The 21575-nt window shown below is 43.2% G+C and overlaps 1 protein-coding gene across 3 annotated transcripts in view; it reads right to left on the reverse strand.

Moving 5' to 3' along the window:
• Positions 1–7931, reverse strand: part of LOC109824940 (aspartokinase 1, chloroplastic-like) — a 25722-nt gene extending 17791 nt beyond the window's left edge. Inside the window, exons 1-4 of one of the 3 annotated variants that reach the window (XM_020391573.1) lie at positions 7810–7931; positions 7101–7525; positions 6925–7007; positions 6794–6834 (exon numbers count right to left, since the gene is read on the reverse strand). In XM_020391573.1, the coding sequence (XP_020247162.1) occupies positions 6794–6834; positions 6925–7007; positions 7101–7496 (520 nt within the window). In that variant the 5' untranslated portion in view covers positions 7497–7525; positions 7810–7931. Of the gene's footprint in view, positions 1–6793; positions 6835–6924; positions 7008–7100; positions 7553–7809 lie in introns of all 3 variants that reach the window. The other 2 variants (XM_020391574.1, XM_020391575.1) reach the window with 2 other exon arrangements.

The following is a 21575-nucleotide window of genomic DNA, read 5'->3' on the forward strand; positions in this document are numbered from 1 at the left end:
ATTCGAGATAGTTATGCCCGCTGAGTTTTATACCTGTGAGATAAAGGGCTGAATTCTGGAATAATAAATCAGGCAGGAATAACGTGGAAGAAACCTGAAGAATCGAAAACTGGAAGAGACAGTAGGGTTTTGAGCGCCGGTCATCGCCGACTTGTACGACATCATTATTAGTAAGAAGAAAAGAGGAAAAGAGCATTCGGCTCTGATACCATGTAGGTTTTTTAGAAGAAAAATATCTCATACTTCTTCAATTTTTATTAGAAAAACGAGTACACATAAATAGCAGAGAAAGGCCTCAAATCAGAGATCCCACCAAATCAGGAAAATCCTCAATAAGCCAATCTCTAGACTAGAAAACAGAAAAACTAACTGTAAATCAAATCTGAAACTGTTATTTCAGATTTTATTGAAACTAACTAAAAAAAAAAATCTGAAACAGTAATTTCAGAGAAAATCCTAACTTATATCCTAACAAATCCGACATTTACCTTCAAATTCCTCTCCCAATTTCTTCTTTAACCGTAGGATTTCCTCAGCATCATCTCCAGTGATTACAATATCATCAACATAAACCGTCAGGATAGTGATACGAGTTTTAGAGTGCCTGTAAAACACAGTATGATCCCCATTGCACTGCTTGTACCCCATACCACAGACTGTCAACCTGAATCTGTTAAACCATGCCCTCGGAGACTGTTTTAACCCATACAAAGACTTCTTCAACTTGCACATCTTCCCAGCTACTTAAGAAGTAGTGAAGCCTGGTGGAATCTCTATATACACCTTCTCCTGGAGATCTCCATGCAAAAAGGCATTCTTGATATCTAGCTGATGTAGTGGCCAATTGAAGTTGGCAGCACATGACACCAACATTCTAACAGTGCTCATCTTTGCTACTAGAGCAAATATCTCGTCATAGTCAATGCCATACGTTTGGCTGTAGCCTTTAGCAACCAATCTGGCCTTGTATCTGTCGATCTTGCCCTCTGGAGTTTGCTTAACCGTATACACCCACTTACATCCAACAGCATGCTTCCCAGCTGGCAAAGATATCAGCTCTCATGTGTCATTCTTCTTCAAGTCCTGAAGTTCCTCGTGTATGGCACTCAACCACCTAGGATTTAGCTTAGCTACCTGCCAGTTGTTAGGTACAGGCACTAAATGCAATGATATAATGAATGACTTATATGCAGGTGGAATGGATGCATATGAAATGTAATTCGCAATGTCAGTATCCCAACTACCAAACTTAGCTAGAGGCTTTCCAGCATTGACTCTGGAGGTTCTGCGGAGCAAGACAAGAGTATTAGAAGTATCAGGGAAGAACTCGTTACCTATCGACTCAGGTGGAGAAGATGAGGAAGGCACTGGAGAGGATGGACTTGGGACATCAACATTTATGGTTACTGGCACAGGCACAGGAGGCGGCTCATGCTGCTGTTTCTGTCTCCTCGTGTATACTCTCAGCTCCCCCTGACTTTGACTGTCAACTCCTGAGTCGCCACCACTACTCAACGATGTACCATCACTACTCGGTGACTCAAGAGGACATGGAATCATCCCAACCATGATGTTATTCTCATTCTTATTCTCATTCTCCCCCTCTCTACTAGCATCAGTAAAGCCATCTCCAAACAAGGAACTCAACTCCGTCTTTTTTCCATAAAAAGGTTCAAACTCCCAAAAAGTCACATCCATACTGACAAACAACCTTCTTTCAGTGAGACACCAACACTTGTATTCTTTTTGACTTAATGAGTAGCCAACAAAGATATATTTAACTGCTTGCGGATCCAGTTTACTCACCGTTAATCTGTGATCTCTCACATATCATGTGCATCCAAACACTCTTGGTGGAACAACAAAAATATTCGAGCCCAAGAGCATCTCACATGGTGTCTTCATCCCTAATACTCATGATGGCATCCTGTTGATCAAATAAGCTGTTGTCATAATAGCCTCACTCCATAAAAACTTAGGCACATTCATTGTCAACATCAATGAGCGTGTCACTTCCAGTAGATGCATGTTCTTACGCTCAGCCACCCCATTCTGAGCAGGGGTGTCTGGGCAGGTGGTTTGATGAAGAATTCTCTGACTAGAGATGAAAACCGCAAACTCCTTGTTGACATACTCAGCCCCATTATCTGTTCGAAGAATCTTCACCTGCACTCCAAACTGTGTCTTCACATAAGCCGAGAAATCTTGAAAACATTTGTAAACCTCAGATTTCTGCTTCATCATGTATATCCAGACCATACGTGAATAACAATCAATGAGAGTAACAAATCATCTAAAACCACTAATAGAGGTAGTAGGACATGGTCCCCAAACATCAGAATGGACAAGTGCAAATGGTTCAAAACTTCGAAGACCAATCATTTTATAAATAGAACGAGTATGTTTTCCAAGTTCACGAGCATTACAAAATAACTCTTTTCTATCCACTTTCTTCATTATCTCAGGTTCTAACCTATTCAAACTATCAAAAGATAAATGCCCTAATCGGTAATGTTGAAGCATTGCTTCTGCCTCTGGCCCTCCACTAATAACAGCACCAATCATTGCAGTCTCTCTGTCCAAATACCAAAGGCTATCACGCCTGATGCCAATCCCAATCCTCTTCCCCGTTTCCTTCTCCTGAAAGACACGCATATCCCGATCAAATAACACAGTGCAATTTAATTGATCAATGAGAGCACTAACAGAGTAAGTTAACTGAAAATGAAGGAACATACAATACAGATGACAAGGTAACAGATGAAGTGCAATGGACCGAGCCAGTACCCCTGATGGGTTGGGATGTCCCATCAGCAGTCTGAACTGTCTCAGGATGCATATGCTTACTCGGATAATATAATGCAAACTCACTAGATGCTCCTGTGACATGCCTAGATGCACCTGAGTCAATGATCCAATCAACATGAGTTTTAGTGGATGTAAGTGTCTGAACCCGTGTACCTTTGTTCGCATGAGCATAACCAACAAAGTTACCAAAGCAGGTAGTGTTATCCAGATCTTGAGTGACTTGTCCCTTGCCCTTCGAACTCTCAGCCTGAAGCTTGAACTGACGTAGTTTCTCCAGCTCTGTCATTTCAGCTCTAATCATCCCAGCAGTGGTCTGGGACTCCTCTGTCACAGCTAGGTAAGCAACTCCTCGGTCTCCACGTCCCCTGCCTCCTCGACCTGTACGACCACCTCTCTGTCCTCTGCCCCCTCGGCTATCACCAGTGTTACGGGGTTGAGGGCAATTGTAGCTGAAATGCCCATTTTTCCCACAATTGTAGCACTCTTTATCATCTCTGATGTGAGCATCTGGAACGACTAATGCCGAGCGAACAGCCGGTGAGATCTCGCCTATCATTACCTTCTGTCTAATCTCCTCTTGTTCCATCAATGCAATAGCCTCATCCAAGAAGAGGAGAGATGACAGGTGGTACATTGCTGCCCTCCTTCCCTCAAACTTTGGGTTCAGGCCCTTGAGAAAGCGAGCCACACGCTTACGCTCAAGATACTGCCTCCCAATAAGAACATCTGCCGGACTCTGTAGTGATAACGGATCATAGTGGTCCAAATCCGTCCATAAGTGACGTAGCTGTGCTGCATACTGGTGGACTGTCTTCTCCCCTTGTGTGGTAGCATCAATCTTCTCCTCCACTTCCATCATCATCATCACACTCCCAGCTCCAGAGTACATCCCCTCCAATGTCTTCCAGACATCAGTTGCACTTGAGATAGACTCCACCATCCCAGCTATGGTTAGTGACACAGAAGTCAACAACCAAGAAACCACCAGAGAGTTAGTGTTACTCCATGTGCTCTACTCAGCACTCGCCTTATTCTCCGGCTCAGTACACTCCCCCTTCACATACTTGTCAAGTCCTTTGATTCGAAGGTTCAACAATGCCCTCCGAGATCAACTCAGATAGTTTCTTGTCCCCTCAAACTTGATGTCATTAGGCAGCAATTTTATCCTCTGCATTGCCTGCGCTGATTCCGATGCGGCCACGTGACCTACTAGAATTCTCCTCTAGTTTGGTCTGAAATACCCTGGCCATCCACTCCAGAATCTCCTTCAGTTCCTGACTAGTCACAGGTGTTCCCATCTTCACAGTTAGTGGCTCTTATCTCAAACCCAACACAAAAACAAACAAAAAAATAATGGCCACCTCCAAATGGAAGCAGCAAAACAAGACCTCGCCTTAGCATCACCCAACGACAGTTACAAAATCCCCCAATAAAAAAAAAACCCTTGCAGGCCAGTTGCAAAATCCCCCAATCAAAAAACCCCCTTGCAGGCCCAAGAGACACCGCAGGCCCGTTACCCCTCTAGGCCCACCAAATGACAGCAGCAAACTTCATTTCCTTCTCGTCCTCCAAGCAAAATCCCTCCACCGTGACTATTGAGCAAAAAATCCCTAAAAAATTTCCTCTGAAGAAAGAGAGATGAACTCCATTTCCTTCTTGTCCTCCTTCATCTCCACCAGAATCCTACCTCCTCGCCTGAGGCCCTCGATCCCCATTGCAGTTCCTCTGGCTATGGTGGCGGCGGTGCGCGCGGAGGCAACGCCTTCGAAGGCAGCGGAGTCCGGTGCCCGAAACGCCGAGCTTCGAGGACATCCACGAAAGCCAAAGGCCGGTGTCTCCGGCGTAGGCTGCAGTCGGGGCTTTGGATGCTAAAGATCCCAAGTTTGAGGATGAGAAAAAGATAGCGACGTTCACCAACGGAGAGTATCGCTAGAGGAGCTGCCACATGGCTTTGATACCATGTCGTGTTTGGGGGAAAATTAGGGTTACTGTCTTTCATAAAGAGGTACCCTTTTATATTAATGCACTCTTACAAATAGGTCCTTACAACATTAACTAATTAACTTAATCTATCAAAATAACTCAACAGTCTGCTATGCTACTTGACACTTCCCTCCCACACAGACACTTCCCTCCCACACAGAGACGGATACATTAACAAGCCAGGGGTGCAACTGCATCTCTAGACATTTCCAAAATTGCACGTAAGGTCATATAACTTTTACATCCACCCCCCACCCCCTACCCCCCAAAAAAATTTAAAAATTAAAAATTGCACCCTAAAGCCCAGGCTATCTAAAAAGATTAAAGAAATTAGTAAAAGTTTGAATTAGCCCATTAAAAAGTGAAAGCCTATCTACATTTCTAACAATAAAATATACTAAGTACATTCCTACTAGATACTAGAATTTTATAATATTATATTTTTACTTTTAGATGAATAAACACTCGCGCGCCCCCCACGAAGAAATTTTTTTTCTGGATTCGCCCCCACATGTCTCTAGGAAAGCAATTCCGCCTAGTTTCACCTTTGCATACATCCTTGGAATGATCTATCTTAGCAATATAGATTTGCAAATTAGATTATATACAATGTCACAAGACTATGGGGCTGTTTGGCAACCCACTAAAACTGGGCCAGGTTTGAACCTGGTCCAGTTTTGATCTATTTTGTGTTTGGGAAAAGTTGGGCCAACTCTGGCCCAGCTTTTTCTAGTTCATTTTTAGCCCTCAAAACTAGGCCAGAGTTGAACCATCCCCTACCCAGAATCAATTCTGGCTTGGTTAAAGTTTGGCCTTGTTTATGTTGGGTTGCCAAACAAAGCCTATGTATAAGCATAGAATCAAAGAGGTGTCTTGTCACATCTAAGTTGAGTGTCTGAGTGAGTGAGGAACTTGAGGGAGAACAAGAAGTGCAGAAACTAGATTGTCAAATGGGTAATCTAGTCCACATGTAAGTCTTATTTAGATATGAACCTGAAACTCTGAAACTCTATGAACAAGCTAAATTGTAAAAGATGAACCCAGTTAATAGGGCCCTCTCCAGTCCTCAACTCCTCATTCCCACAATTTTTCAACAAGATCCTAAATCTGCACTCTAAACTTTCAAGGAACTTGACTGCTGAAAACTCAGCGATCTTTGATCGAAACCATAAATACTTGACCCAATCCAAAATCATGGCCAAATTCTAAGAGTGAGCTAAGATATTAAACTCTTAAGTCCATATGGAAACAATAGGCATGATCTCTAAAAATATAGCACTACTAGCTATCCCAGAACTCTAACCCTGAAGATGCTGGAAACTGAAACTCTACCCTCTGAATTCTAAAATGAAACAAACACTAAATGTCTAAACTCTGGAAACTGAAAATTCATCAAGGCCTTCAACTTAGTAAATCTATCCTCTGAATTCTATAAGTGAAACAAACACTAGTGCTTAACCTCTAGCACAATCCTTGAACAAATACAAACTTAAAGCCATAGAACAGAAAGAAACTTAAGCAGAAGTCTCTACTGTAGACTTTTCGATAATGTGAATGTTCACATTTCTTTTCTCTAAAAGCAGACGAGCTTATATGAACATAGTCAGCAGTTGTTAAAAGGTTAGTTAAGCTTATATGAACATAGTCAGCAGTTGTTAAAAGGTTAATTATCTATATGCAAAATTTTACCTTTAAGATTCCAAAAAATCATCTTTTTTTAATTCATGTGAATGTATATAATGTGCGTGCATCTTATCTATGATTGGAATATATTATTTGTCAATTTCTATAAGCTTCAGCCTAGAAAAGTCAATACTCTATCATCTGTCACTATTTCTAGTCAACAATTGTCAAGGTCAGCATGTAACATGCAATTCATAGAAAAAAGGTAGCTTGTTAAGAAAAAAAGGGTAGCTTGTCATAGTTTCATAAACATTGGGCACAGATAATCATAAGCTATGAAATCATAAGCATTGAACACAAATAATCATAAGATACTCGCCATCAATGATAGATATATCAAGTCCAAGTTCACGAAGTGTCCTACAAAATTGAAGAAAACACAATGTCACAACAGGCCAAACAAGCAGAAGTTATGAACCATGAACAAAGGAACTGAAAGAAACTACATACCTGAGATGCAACTCTTTTATAAGGCCGAATTCATCAATATCCGATGCCTTCGATACACCACAACACACAGCTTTCTCCCCGGCCTAAATTGAGATTCCAAAAGGCACAAAATGAACAAAATGAGCAAACCAACACAATAAAGAGAGTCCTTTTGAATGACAAAACGTCTCAATTACCAGAAGAAGCTTGTTTGTAGTTTTTCCCATAGCCGAGAGAACAACAACAGGTCTTTCTTCAGGAAAGCTAAGAATCAGCTCTGCAACCTCTCTCATCCTCTCAGCTGAAGCCACCGACGACCCGCCGAACTTCATAACGATACTGAGCTGCTCCTCATTTCCTTCAGAAATATCCCTTGACATCTCATTCTTCCCCACAGTAGCTGGCCCTCTCTCACAAGAAACCTTCAAAGCTCGCCCCCCTCTGTAACCCTCCCTTCTCCTACAAGTAAACCTCAAACATCGCTCGAAATCGGTTCGATTCCATGAATTCCCTAAAAAGGAAAGAGAGTTCGGCGAGTCTGATGTCAATCCAGCGCAATGAGCTCTGAACCCAAGGTGAATTGCCCCCGCCATTGACCTAAGCTAAGAATCGATCTCAGTTCCTAGAACCAAGATGGAGGTATCCTATTCTATTAGGGCAAGTGACAGAAATTTGCAGAAAATAGCATTAAAAAAACACCAACAACAGATCAAAAATCAAAGGAATGCTAATGGAGCTAACACCAAAAGAAATTTCTACTGTTCCAGTGTCAAAAGCGAAAACAGTAGAATCAGCCAGACACTCGAGAGACAAATCTAGGCAAATTTTTAGCCAAGAAATTGCATCAAAATCTTGAGAAAACCTAATAAAATAGAGAGAGAGAGAGAGAGCGCTTGCGATTCATACCTCGAGAGAGCTAGGGCGTCACAAATCTTGGCTCTCCTCTTGCCGTTATTGTGGAGCTCGAGCTCCAACGGAGAGAGAGGAGAGCGGCGATGCTTGGAGAATGGACAAATTTTCAAAACCAACTCTTTTGGTTTTTTATTTGTAAAAAATGACCTATTTCAGTTTTATTTGCAAAAACCGACCTGGTTTCAGCCTCAGCGCTGAAACCAGGTCGGTTTTTGAAAAAAAGTTTCCGAAACTTCACGAGAGTTGAACTCCCGTGAAGTTTAGCAGCTTTTAATTAATCTGCTAAACTTCACGGGAGTTCAACTCCCGTGAAGTTTCACAGTTAAAAAAAAAATTTGAACTGTGAAACTTCACGGGAGTTGAACTCCCGTGAAGTTTAGCATTATAATTAAAAGCTGCTAAACTTCTCGGGAGTTCAACTCCCGTGAAGTTTCGGAAACTTTTTTTCAAAAACCGACCTGGTTTCAGCGCTGAGGCTGAAACCAGGTCGGTTTTTACAAATATTTTGAAAATGGGTCGTTTTTAACAAATAAAAAATCAAAAAGGTTGGTTTTGAAAATTTGTCCCTTGGAGAATTGTACTGAGAGGTACCGTTTGGCAAAGGGTTAAGTGAGGGGTTAAGGAGACTTAACCCCTTCTTAACCTGCCAAACACAACAAATCTATATAAGGGTTAAAGTGAGTTAACCCTCCATAATTTGCCAAATATAAAAAATATAGAAGAGTTAAGTTAACCCCTCTAGATGGGTTAAAATGAGTTAACCCCTTAAAATGAGGGGTTTACTAATACTCCTATTTAGATGGAATAAGAGTTAACCCTTCTAATTATAAAGAAAATAGTCAAAATCATTGTTATTCCCAAACACTAAAACTGATCATAAGGGCTAAAATAAAACTTATTTAACGGGTTAATAATTTAGTCCTTCGGATTATCAAATGGGCTAAGTACATTAATCCTTTTCTTTAACCCATCTTCATTAACCATTTGCCAAACGGGGCCAAAAAGAATTATTTGAAGAACTGAGGGCTTCGCGCTAATTTTGTCTAAATTGAGAGTCGGGATGGAAATGTTTATGGGTTTCTGGTGGGCTGGCTCCGTGCTCGTGCGATCAAGGTTTTCTTATACTAATTACTAGCCGTGAACATCGTGCTTTGCCCGACATACTCTTTTTTTGGGTACAGTAAATCCGATTTTAAAATACTGTAGTAATATTTTTTATTTTTGAATAGCCACAGTTATCGTCTCTGCTACAGTTTTTTTAAAATGCTATGGTATTCCCTTATGCTTTAGTGATATTTTTCCAAAAATTCGTTATGATATCCAGGTTTCTATTTGCCACACTAGTAAATACTACAGTAAATATTACTGTAGCATTTTACTGTAGCATGAATAGTGGATACGTTATGCAAATGCACATAAAAGATTAAAAAATAGTTTTTAATTAAATTTGGCTTAGCCTATCCTGATATTTGGAATTTTGGGGAGAAGTCGTGGTTGCGGATGTGTAAATTGGAATACTTCGAAACTTAAAATGTTATGTGTTATAGAAAATCATGTGATGTCTATTGCTATATATATTGTAATTCTTGATCCATGTTTTCGTTTGCATGTCTGTGTCCAATCATCTAAAATAATATTAAATAAGTATTTTTTCCCTAATTTTATACTAATATTCCGGTGTACATGATGCATGTATGGTACGAAATGTAGGGGCAGTACTAAAAAGCCTATATTTGAATTTTAAAGAAATGTGTGTATATCATAGTATATTTATATATATAATATATTAATATATATATATAATATATATATATATATATATATATAATGTATATACTATAGATATATATATATATGAGAAAAATGGGTATACTTGGTAAGGAAGGATCCTTGTAGTGATGTGGACACCATCTTGTCCTACATCACACCTTGAGAATGGAGCCTCACCAACTTCAAGTGTGATGTATGGAGCAAGACTGTACTGCCACATGCACTACAAGGATCCTATGCCCAAAGTATAGCCCCCATATTCCTCTACTATATAGTATATATATATATATACTACTATTATACCTATATATACTAATACTATATATATGAGAAGTGTTCCTAAGGTGACGCTTTAGATAATCATCTAAGGAACGGTCCCTCAAATAACATAATTGATGCTACATTATGGATGATCCAGAGCCGTTCCAATTGCGAAACTTGAATCTACTATTCTATCGCCCACACTACAAGTTTTAACGTGGTTCCAAGTATTGGGGTGAAGCGCGTCGTGCAATTTGGGCCATTCATCCACAATCGTATCAATTTTAACAGTTTCGAATTGAATAGAACTTTTCAATGGCCTCAACGGAGGTCAAACGAACGATGAGCAACTTTTCACCGCCAGAACTTGACTTGGTTGGGGTTATTAGAATATGTACATATCCAGCTTCAACGGGACGGCATTTCCTACAATCACATGTGGAGAGTTGTTCAGGACCTGCGTCCTAGTGTTAGGATATCGTGAAGACCTAACTATCAGCATGGCCCTATACTTCAGAGAGGAAACAAAGTGGCACAGGAGGAACAGGATTCGACGCGTGGCGGAGAAAGATTTGGTCAAGCAAAACGAGAAGGAGAGGCGAGTTTCTGCATCGGACGTCGAGACCGGTTAAAGCACTATTAGACCAATAGCGCGGAACGGTGCACGACAAAAGAATGACAATAGGCCGCTGATTACGTCTTTTGCACACAACTGGGCGTGCACAGGCCTACGAGAACTCATTCCTGCCTGGTCGCCGACCATACGGAACGCTCTAAAGACGGTCGCCGACCAGCACTAATCGCAAAAGTCCAGAAGAGGCAAGCCCAAGACTGGCAGACATCACTCAGGCCCACCTAAAACTTGCTTTTTCACAGAAAGCATCGCATCGGCGGTCGACCTTGCACATGGCGCTGGCGGCTCGACCGCTGCCAATAGTCCAGAGAGCTCGATGCAGGAATAGGATATCGTCGCGGTCGAACCCGCACGTGGTGGCGGCGGTCCGACGCGGAGTCGGTTTTGGCCCAGTTTCGAATTTAACGCTGTTTTGATCTGTTTCCTGTTTTAGCTGTAAAAACCCTTAAGTCTATAAAAGGTTTGATTAGGGGGCATGATGTATAGAGACGAAAAATTAGTGAATTTTTTTCTCCTACGGCGGCCGTGACGTAGTTTCTCACATTGAGAAGCGAACCACGTAAATCTTGTGTGTTTGAGATTGTTTGATTTTCTCTCTTCTCTCCTAAATCTCTATTTCCAAATCGCATCAGGGGGATTGTGCTGTTGGCCTTCTTGTTTTGATGATGTTTAACAAACAATTTATTACTAATGTTGTTTGTCTAGTATTTTTGTTTTCGCATTTATTCTAGGCAAACAACGTTGTTGGAGGATGGATGGAATAGACCTTCAACGATTTCAAGCTTCATCCGCAACGGGTACCAAGTCAAGCTAAATTGAAGATCAAGATTGCTTGGGTAATGTAGTTTTAGATTTTATATTATGTGTGTTATATACTCTAAGCTCAATATCTATACACACACATTATATTGGTTTTCATATACATATAGTGATATATATATATATATATATATACATACGTTTTTGGTTTTATAGTTTTCGGGCTTATATATGAAACAAATGCATAGAATTGGAAAATACTATTTAGTTTCATGTTTATATGCCTATATATGATTTCACCTTTAACAAGCTTATTATCAAAAAACCGGAAGGGGCGTGGGTTACGTCACACCTCCCCCCGTCTCGGAAAACGAAATCAGTAATTACTTACGTCATGACCAGTCATCTGGAATATCGTCATACGAGTCCGACGTCAGTATTGGACCCTTCTTTAAAAACTTGACTGTGAACATGGTTTCAACAAGTCATCCAGACGAAGACGCAGGGGGTGACGAGGAATTATTGGAATCGACTGATGATCCTTGGATCAAGCGTCTCAATATCCTGTGGGATATGCGTTTCGAACAACGTGAACCACCCACTGAAGATAAAGTGATCCAAGTCAACATGGGAGATGAGTCTGACCCCAAGCCCATCTTTATAGCCGAAGACCTATCATCCACCGAGAAGGAAGACCTTATATCTCTCATCCGAGAATATATAGATGTCTTCGCTTGGAACTATGAAGATATGCCTGGCCTTGACCCGAAGGTTGCCGTGCACCGTCTCAACATTGATCCGGACGCAAAACCCGTTAAACAACAACAACGTAGGTTTCGTCCAGAGATCATGGAATCAATCGAGTCAGAAGTTAAAAAGCTTATAGACTCAGGTTTTGTGAGGGAAGAACAACACCCAGATTGGGTAGCCAACATTGTTCCAGTTCCTAAGAAGAATGGTAAAGTCCGGATATGCATCGATTTCCGCGATCTTAATGCCGCCTGTCCAAAGGACGAATTCCCACTTCCTATCACGGATGTTATGATCGACAACACCTGCGGGTATGAACGGATGTCTTTCATGGACGGATTCTCTGGGTACAATCAGATCAAGATGCACCCGGACGACGAGAAGCACACTGCCTTTAGAACACCACTGGGGGTATATTGCTACACAGTGATGCCCTTCGGCCTGAAGAATGCAGGTGCAACTTATCAGCGTGCAATGAACACGATCTTTCACGAACACCTCCGGAAGAAAATCGAGTGCTACGTTGATGACATAGCGGTAAAGAGCCAATGCAGAGACGATCATCTTGCAGATCTGAAGACCATGTTCGAAATCATGCGAGCACATCAGCTGAAGATGAATCCGACAAAATCATTTCTCGGAGTTTCAAGTGGAAAATTCCTGGGATTTATTGTTACATCCAAAGGAATCTCTCTTGACCCAGAAAAAGTGCGTGCCATCCAAGACATGCCACCTCCGAAGAATCTCAAAGAGCTCAGAGGTTTGCAGGGCAGACTGGCCTACATTCGAAGATTCATCTCAAATCTTTCAGGGCGTTGCCAACCTTTCTCTAAACTCATGAAGAAAGGAGTATCCTTTGTTTGGGATGGAGAGTGCCAAAGAGCATTCGATGAGATTAAGAAATATCTTACTCAACCGCCAGTTCTCGTGGCCCCGATATCAGGAAAACCATTCCTGTTATATGTGAGAGCCATGGATCATTCCCTTGGAGCTTTGTTGGCCCAGAACAACGATCAGGGTCAAGAACAAGCCATCTATTACCTGAGCCGGACTATGATGGGAGCCGAACATCGGTACAATCCGGTCGAAAAAGAATGTCTCGCTTTGGTATTCGCAATTCAAAAGATGCGACATTACCTAGTTGGACAGACAATTCACGTCATTTCCAAAGTAAATCCTTTGAGAGTACTGATGACGAAACCATCATCTCTGAATTGCCGGCTTGCAAAATGGGCCATTCTCTTGTCACAGTACGACATGCAGTTCATGCCCCAAAAGGCGGTCAAGGGTCAAGCACTGGCAGACTTCTTAGCCGATCATCCAGTATCGGGAACGTCTAAATTGTATGAGGAATTACCTGACGAGGTTGCTGAAGCTTGCGCTACCCAAGAAGCTACGCAAGTGTGGAAGTTATTCTTCGACGGTGCATCCAGAGCAAATCCTCATGGAGCAATCACCGCGGGAGTAGGAGTAGTGCTAATCTCTCCAAACGGCCATGTAATCCCAAGGGGATTTTCCTTAATCGAACCTTGCACCAACAACGTAGCCGAGTATAACGCTCTGCTATTAGGCATGCAATTTGCTGAAGAACTTGGTATTCAGCATCTTGAAGCTTACGGTGACTCTCAGCTCATCGTTAATCAAGTTCGAGGAGAATATGAAGCACGTCATGAGGATTTGATCCCGTATTACTTTGCAGTGCTAGAGCAGGCTCAAAAGTTCGAGGGCTTCTTTATCGAATACGTGCCACGAGCTCAGAATGCTTACGCAGATGCTCTAGCCTCCTTGGCAACCTCATTAGCGTTGCCACCGAAGACTGAAACAACGATTCCAGTCGCGGGACGGAAATTATATTTTTCTAAAATTCCTACAGAAGAAAACCTAGACGAGACACCGTCAGAAGAAGTCTGTACAACTTCTATGGAGTTTGAATCCAGGGATTGGCGATTCCCGTACATCGACTATGCCGTATATGGAATTCTACCCGATGATCCTAAGGAAGCGGCCTCTATCAAACGAAAGGCCCTCCGATTCTATTACGACGCAGTCTCTCAAGTCCTGTATCGTAAATCGCATGATGGAGTTTTGCTTCGATGTCTCTCCCGGAAAGAAGCAAAAGAGGCCCTCAAGGAAGCTCACGGCGGAATGTGCGGAGCTCATCAGCCTGGAGCTAAGTTAGGAGATCGCCTCCGACGCATCGGCTATTATTGGCCGAAGATGTTTTCAGACGCGGTTGACTATGCTAAACGTTGTCACGCGTGCCAAATTCATGGGGATTTCATCCACCAGGCGCCAGGAAATTTACACCCCACATCAGCGACTTGGCCATTCGAAATGTGGGGTATGGATATCGTCGGACCGATTTCCCCTCCGACATCCAAGGGACACCGGTTCATTCTAGCCGTGACCGATTATTTCTCCAAATGGGCGGAGGCAATCCCGTTGAAAGAAGTCAAGACTTCAAACGTGATCAAGTTTATCAAACATCACGTCGTCTACCGTTTTGGAGTCCCGAGGCGAATAGTTCACGACAACGGGACACAATTCGTCAGCTTTGGGTTCCAGAGATTCTGTGACAGATTCAGAATCCAAAGTGTTGCATCTACGGCTTATTATCCGCCAGCAAATGGTCTTGCAGAAGCCTTCAATAAAACCATAGTGAAGCTTCTCAAAAAGTTTGTTTCTAAAAGCCGGCGCGATTGGGATGAAAGACTGGGTGAATGTCTTTGGGCTTACCGTACTACAGTAAGGACCTCCACAAGAGCTACGCCATTCTCTTTGGTATATGGCTGCGAGGCGGTACTACCATTGGAAATTCAGATTCCTTCTCTGAGAGTCGCTATCACAACTGGACTAACAGAAGAAGAAAAGCATCAACGACGTCTGCAAGAACTTGAAGCCTTAGACGACAAGCGACTTCAAGCTCAACAACAAATAGAGTTGTATCAAGCCCGTATTTCCAAAGCCTACAACAAAAAGGTTAAGGAACGGATCTTCAAGAAAGGCGATCTAGTGTTGGCCAACAGACGACCCATGGTGATGACACACAAAACCAAAGGGAAGTTCAATCCTAAATGGGAAGGGCCCTTCGTAATAGAATCAGTCTATTCGAACGGAGCATACCGCCTCATCAATCAAGAAGGAGACAGGCTCATGATGCCAATTAATGGGAAGTTTCTCAAGAGATACTTCCCGTAAATCATGTAGCCCCCTAAACCCCAACCAAATCAGGCTGGGGGTTGCCTATTCATAGTGTAATTCTATCTTGTATTTCGTCATGTTAACACTACACCTCTGACGATTGTAATTTGATGGAATTATTCTGAATAAATGATAAAGGGAATTTCGATAACATTTGCATTATTTTCTATTGTCTTGAACCAGATTTCAATAAAAAGAGACGATAAAGAGCAAAAGTGATATCATTTTCATTCGATGTGGTTAATCCAAACACAAAATGAAAAAGATACAAAATTCCTTAATCAAAAACAGGTCAAGAGCTAAACATCAGGCTTCATTAACTTGAGGGTTTTTAGCCTAGACTTGAAAGCAGAGAGTTTCTCCCGGTGAGCTGCTTGAACTTGTTCCTCGATCTCCTTTCTGAGTTCTGCTTCAATAGGAAGAGTAGCAACAATGTCCTTACGAGTCTGCTCAGCTGCGTGGAGTGTACGGCAAAATTTCGTATAAATTTGGCCACTTTTATGCTCAAGCTCTTTTCTGACATCCTCGTAGTGGGCCAATTGAGCTTTCTTCTGGTCCAACTCGGCCTCTAATCGAGCGATAGTCTCTTCAATATCACGGATATCAGAAGCAACACGTTTGATTTTAGCATATGCTTTAGAGTGTCGCTTCCTTAAAGTTGATATACGGGCTATTTTATCAGATAGTTCCTTGCGAAGATTCCCTGGGTGATGCGCTCTCGAGATTATCGCCAAGGAAAGAGCCGGCTCCACTTCAGAATCTAAATTGGCGCGCTGTAACTCCCTGAAAGCTGTCAATTCTGCCATCAAAAGAGTGATCCCACCCTGGCAGTGCTCAGTCCAGGATGCATCCCCTTTGGCCTTGATGTCGTCCAAACATTGGCTCAAGATGGATTTACAGTCTTCAAGAGAAGCCCCCTCAACACTGATCATACCAATAATCGTTTCCATCCAACGTTCCAGTTCATCAACTGATTTCTTCAGAGCTCCTGAGCGTGGAGGAGGAAGAGTTGGATAGATTGGATCCGTATGATCATCCTGAACAGGTGTTGGAGCAACTTCAGAAGAAGGACCCTCTTCAGCCCCATCGTCTTCAGGAACTGAGGGGATCGATTGAGGCATTTCGTCCTCTCCATCAGTGAAACGTCCAACGAGCGCAGACTTCATCGCATCCCCCATTATTTTGGCCCTCTTGGAATTCTTGGCCATGACAGGTATCCGCTTACGGATTCTCCCGTCATACTCGCTTTGCTCAGCAGCAGAAAGAGCTTTCTTACCCGATCTTAGAGAACGAGGTGTAAGAACGGACTCTTCTGCAGGAATCGCCTCAGTTGTCTTTTCTTCGGGAGAATCATCAATTGGCTTTCCCTCTTCAATTCCCGTAGGAACCTCTTCTTCAGAAGGTTCTACGGTGGACAAGTCTTTAGGAGCTTCAACGGCTCCGGTCGCTTCCTGTTCACAAGATAGATATTCTTCCATCCCTGGTAGACGAGTACTCGCAGAACTGCTCCGTGAACGATACAATTCCCGAATCTCGTTTATACATGAAGTATAAACGTCATACTCCGGAATCTGAGAAGCTTCGGCAAACCACTGGCGGAAATCCATAACAGCAGAGCAGCCGGGTGATGAATGGGGTAAAGTGAATTGCGCATGGGTTCCCCCGGCAGAGAAAAAGTACCATGCGCGAGCTCCTTCGTATAAATTCCCAATCTGAGCTAACGCCGGGTTAGGATTGCCAACATAGAGTTGGTCATATCCAAACTGTCTCGCGAACCGAGAAGGCATGTAAGGCTCGATTACGCACTTTTCCCGTGAGCGATAGACCAGGTAGCCCAACCTGATCATAAGAAGCCAGCTGAAGGTACCCTCTTCCAAAGAAGACGAGCCTTCAAAAAGCAAATCCATGAAACGAGCATCCTTAACATCAGCCCCGTCAAAGTTAGGAGCACAGCAGAAAACCTGGTAATTAGCAGAAAACCCGGTACTTATCTTCTCGGGATAGAAGCTGTCGAGCCCTGACTATATAAGAACTAGTCCACGTGGCCGACTCCAATCTTTGTACGAAGGGAGTATAAGCATCACCCCCTTCAGGCACTCCCGCCATTAATGAAGGGCAATGCAACACGAACCAAGCCATTAAATATGTGTATGGCACTGGTACACGTGGTTGAGGAGCTTTTCCAGCTTTCTTCTTAGCGGCTTTGACTCTCGAAGCACTGAGGAGTTCTGAAGTCAACACCCTCAGGCCATTCTGAATACATCGTCAAAAGGTTCCGGAACAAGGCGATGAATTGCCGGGACCCGATCACAGAGGAATTCATCCTCCAAACTTGCCACAACAACCTTGCGTTGGACGTGTTGGAAGCAATGGGAACAGCACCGTCTGACACTTGGAAGGATCTGAAGGTCCGAGGGGAGCAGGCTGAGCGATTCCTTAGAAGGAAGAAGGCCGAGAGGAACCAACCGACGGTTAATCCGCTGGACTCAAATTTCGCCTCTCGTGGTAAGGGCAAAACACCTGCAGCTACTGGTGGTGCTAATCAAGCGTCACAACAGCAATCCCGAAGGCAGCAAAAGACTTCGGGTCCGAGACTCCAAAGAGAGTATTCCTTCAAGGACGAAGACGTTCCAGCCATCTTCGAATCCCTCCTTGAAGGTAACAAGATCAAGCTACCACCTATCACAAATCAGGAGGAAGCTGACAACACTACGGACCCAAAGTACTGTGCATACCACAGGAGGGTCGTTCATCCCACCAAGGATTGCTTTGCTCTCAAGAATAGCATTCAGACCTTGGTTGAAGCCGGCGTCATAACGCTGAGGTAAGCCAATTGAGAATGGCAAAACTCCGACCGGTATAAGAGTATAAACTGCTTCCTAAAACTCCAAAGAGTATACGAGTATAAACTGTTTCTCAATCCTCCGACCGGTATAAGAGGTTAAACTACTCCCTGATACTCCAATAGGTATATGAGTCTAAACTGTTTCCCCACTTTTGACGGGAAGTTCCTGGAGAATATTAAGCTAATATTCTTAAGGATAACCCGGTTAGTTAACTGATAATAATGTCCGAACCAGTTCCGCAGAGGAAACTGGGGGTGGACGATTTATGTAATGGGAAGTTCCCAAAACCACAGCAATGTAATGAATAAGAACTCCCATTCTCACCATGTCTATGCACTCAACACTCTCTCTGTTAGAGTCTGGACGTAAAGTACCCACTTGGTCAAACCTTCTTACAGTTAGGACCACAGTCAAAATCCCCTCTCGATTCCCCCAATGAACGAGAGGTCCACAAATTGAGCGATCAAACCTTCCTACAGTTAGGATTGTCTCAAAACACCCACTTGGTCAAACCTTCTTACAGTTAGGACCACAGTCAAAATCCCCTCTCGATTCCCCCAATGAACGAGAGGTCCACAAATTGAGCGATCAAACCTTCCTACAGTTAGGATTGTCTCAAAACACCCACTTGGTCAAACCTTCTTACAGTTAGGACCACAGTCAAAATCCCCTCTCGATTCCCCCAATGAACGAGAGGTCCACAAATTGAGCGATCAAACCTTCCTACAGTTAGGATTGTCTCAAAACACCCACTTGGTCAAACCTTCTTACAGTTAGGACCACAGTCAAAATCCCCTCTCGATTCCTCCAATGAACGAGAGGTCCACTTTCAAATCGAGTGATCAAACCTTCCTACAGTTAGGGTCACCTCAAACTCCTGTTTGGCCAAACCTTCCTACAGTTAGGGTCAAAACCATAATTCACTCTCGATAAACGAGAAATTCATCTTTAGTTCGGTAATCAAACCTTCCGACAGTTAGGGTTATCCGAATCTTTTCGATTCTCGGAGTGGAGATCCCACTCTCAGTTTCACCTTTCCGGATTCTGGGGGTGGAGATCCCACCTCGAGTCTCCTTTCCAATTGAAGAGAGAATATAAAATTCTTCTTCTTCATTTTCGGGAGATAGAATATAAAATTCTTCCTCTCCCATTTCGGGTTCGTCTTTGCCCCAAGAGAAGACACCACCTTTTTCAAATCCCAAAATCTGTGCCTCACAGGTACATGGAAGTTTATCCCGAATCCTAAGCAGGGATAAGTCTGCGCCTAACACGCGCTGCCGGTTTAGTCTTTTTCCGCACAAAAAGACACCAGAGTTCGATTCTGGGGTATTCTATCCTGAAACCTAAGTAAGGATAAGCCTGCGCATAACCTGCGCTGCCGGTTAATTCTTAACCGTTGAAAAGAACACTCGCCCGCATATTCAACATTGCGGCAGGCTGTTATTAATAACACCAAAATCCATGCCTTACACGCATGGGGAATGTCATCCTGAATCCTAAGAAAGGATATGTCGACACCTAACACGTGTCGCCGGTTTAGTCTTTTACCGATTGAAAAAGACACCAGAATACCAGTCTGGGGTATTTTTATCCCGAAGCCTAAGTAGGGATAAGTCAACGTCTAATACACGTTGCCGGGTAGCCTATTCCCGTAACAATGGCGAAGCCTATGTATTCAACATCATAGCACAAAGTCTAAGAGAATTCACTCTCTTAGCACAACGTTACATGCGGAACGGATTTCGTCAATCCGCATGCTAGCCCGACTCAAACGGTAGTCGGTAAAGGTAATCAAATCCGTTGAAAGGCTTGGGGTTAGCCAAAAATCCTAAAGTCAGCGCCTAACACGCGTCGCCGGGTAGTCTATTCCCGTGAGAAAGACGAAGTCTACGTATTCGAAGTCGTAGCATCAAGTCTAAGGGAGTTCATTCCGTTAGCACAACGTCACACGCGGAACGGACTTAAGACAATCCGCATGTAAGCCCGATTCAAACGGTAATCGGTAAAAGCATGACAAATCCGTTGAGGGCTGAGGATTTGCCAAAAATCCTAAGTCAACGTCTGATACACGTTGCTGTTTAGTCTTTTCACAGGAGAAAGACGAAGTCTACGTATTCAATATCGTAGCACTAAAAGGGTTAACTCTTTTAGCGTAACGTCACATGCGGAACGGACTTAAACAATCCGCATGCTAGCCCGACTCAAACGGTAGTCGGTAAAGGCGCATCAAACCCGTTGATGGCTGGGGATTTGCCAAAAAATCCTATAAATACGAGGGTCACTGACGTATCAGCTTCTTTAGTTGGTCTCGTGACCTGAGCAACATACGACGTTCAAAACCCCAGGGTCAAAGCCGGACAACGCATAACCCTAGGTCAATGCCAGTCAACGCGTTGCAAGCAAAAAATTCAACGTACGACAGTCAAAACCCCAGGGTCAACGCCGGACAACGCGTAACCTTAGGATCAACGCCAGTCAACGCGTTGCGAGCAAAAATTCGAAACCCTAGGGTTAACGCCGGTCAACGCATAACCCTAGGTCAACGCCAGTCAACGCGTTGCAAGCAAAAAATTCAACGTACGACATTCGAAACCCTAAGGTCAACGCCGGTCAACGCGTAACCCAAGGTCAACGCCTATCAATGCGTTGCAATGAAAAAATCTCACTCCGAAAAGTATACGAGTATAAACTGCTTCTTACTCCGAAAAGTATACGAGTATAAACTGCTTCTTACTCCAATAAGGTATATGAGTATAAATTGTTCCCTAATTTTGGTTGAGAAGTTTCTGGAGAGTATTTTTCTAAAAAATATTCTTAAGGATAACTCAACAACACAACGCCGGACAACGCGTTGCACATAAAAACTCGACGCCAGCAATCGATGGTCAATTCTACGAGCTGAAGATCAAAAATCAAGAATCGACTTCAAGGTTCAAAATTTCCGACAAACGGTCAGACAATAAATGCAGCACCGGAACCCTTACAGACATTCGACAAAGCACCGAATAGCCTGAAGGATTGAAGGAATCAAGAACACAAGTCATTCCAAGGTCCCATTACACCGACTGAAGGTTGGGACATGCATATCCAAAGTATTCCAGACTCTTCTATAAAAGAACGAGACTGAAATACTTTGGAGGGGGTATCTGTAAGCATATAAAATTGCTTATAGGTCCCTTTTGCTCAGCTCGGCACGAACGGACAAACCAACGAGGAGACGAGATTGACTAATTGCACGCAAACAAACGGAATACGTCCATTCACGTGCGGGATCAAGCCAAGTGTTCGAAGAGTCAACGAGTCATCCAACCAAAGGCATACTCGGACGAATGACGATCGAATCAAGATCGGTTTCAGACTCCAACTCAGAAGCTGATTTACTGCCTAATCGGGATCCGGATTTACTGCCAAATCAGATCAGCAAATCGAATCCGAACCTATCAACTGCAGAACCGGAAAACGGGCACAAAGAGGCAAAACGACAAACACCTGGAGGTCGGCTCACCGAGCCACCAAGGAGGCTCGGTGGCCGAGCCACC

The sequence above is a fragment of the Asparagus officinalis genome, chromosome 10 (assembly GCF_001876935.1).
Source record: "Asparagus officinalis chromosome 10, Aspof.V1, whole genome shotgun sequence".
NCBI classification, from domain to species: domain Eukaryota; kingdom Viridiplantae; phylum Streptophyta; class Magnoliopsida; order Asparagales; family Asparagaceae; genus Asparagus; species Asparagus officinalis.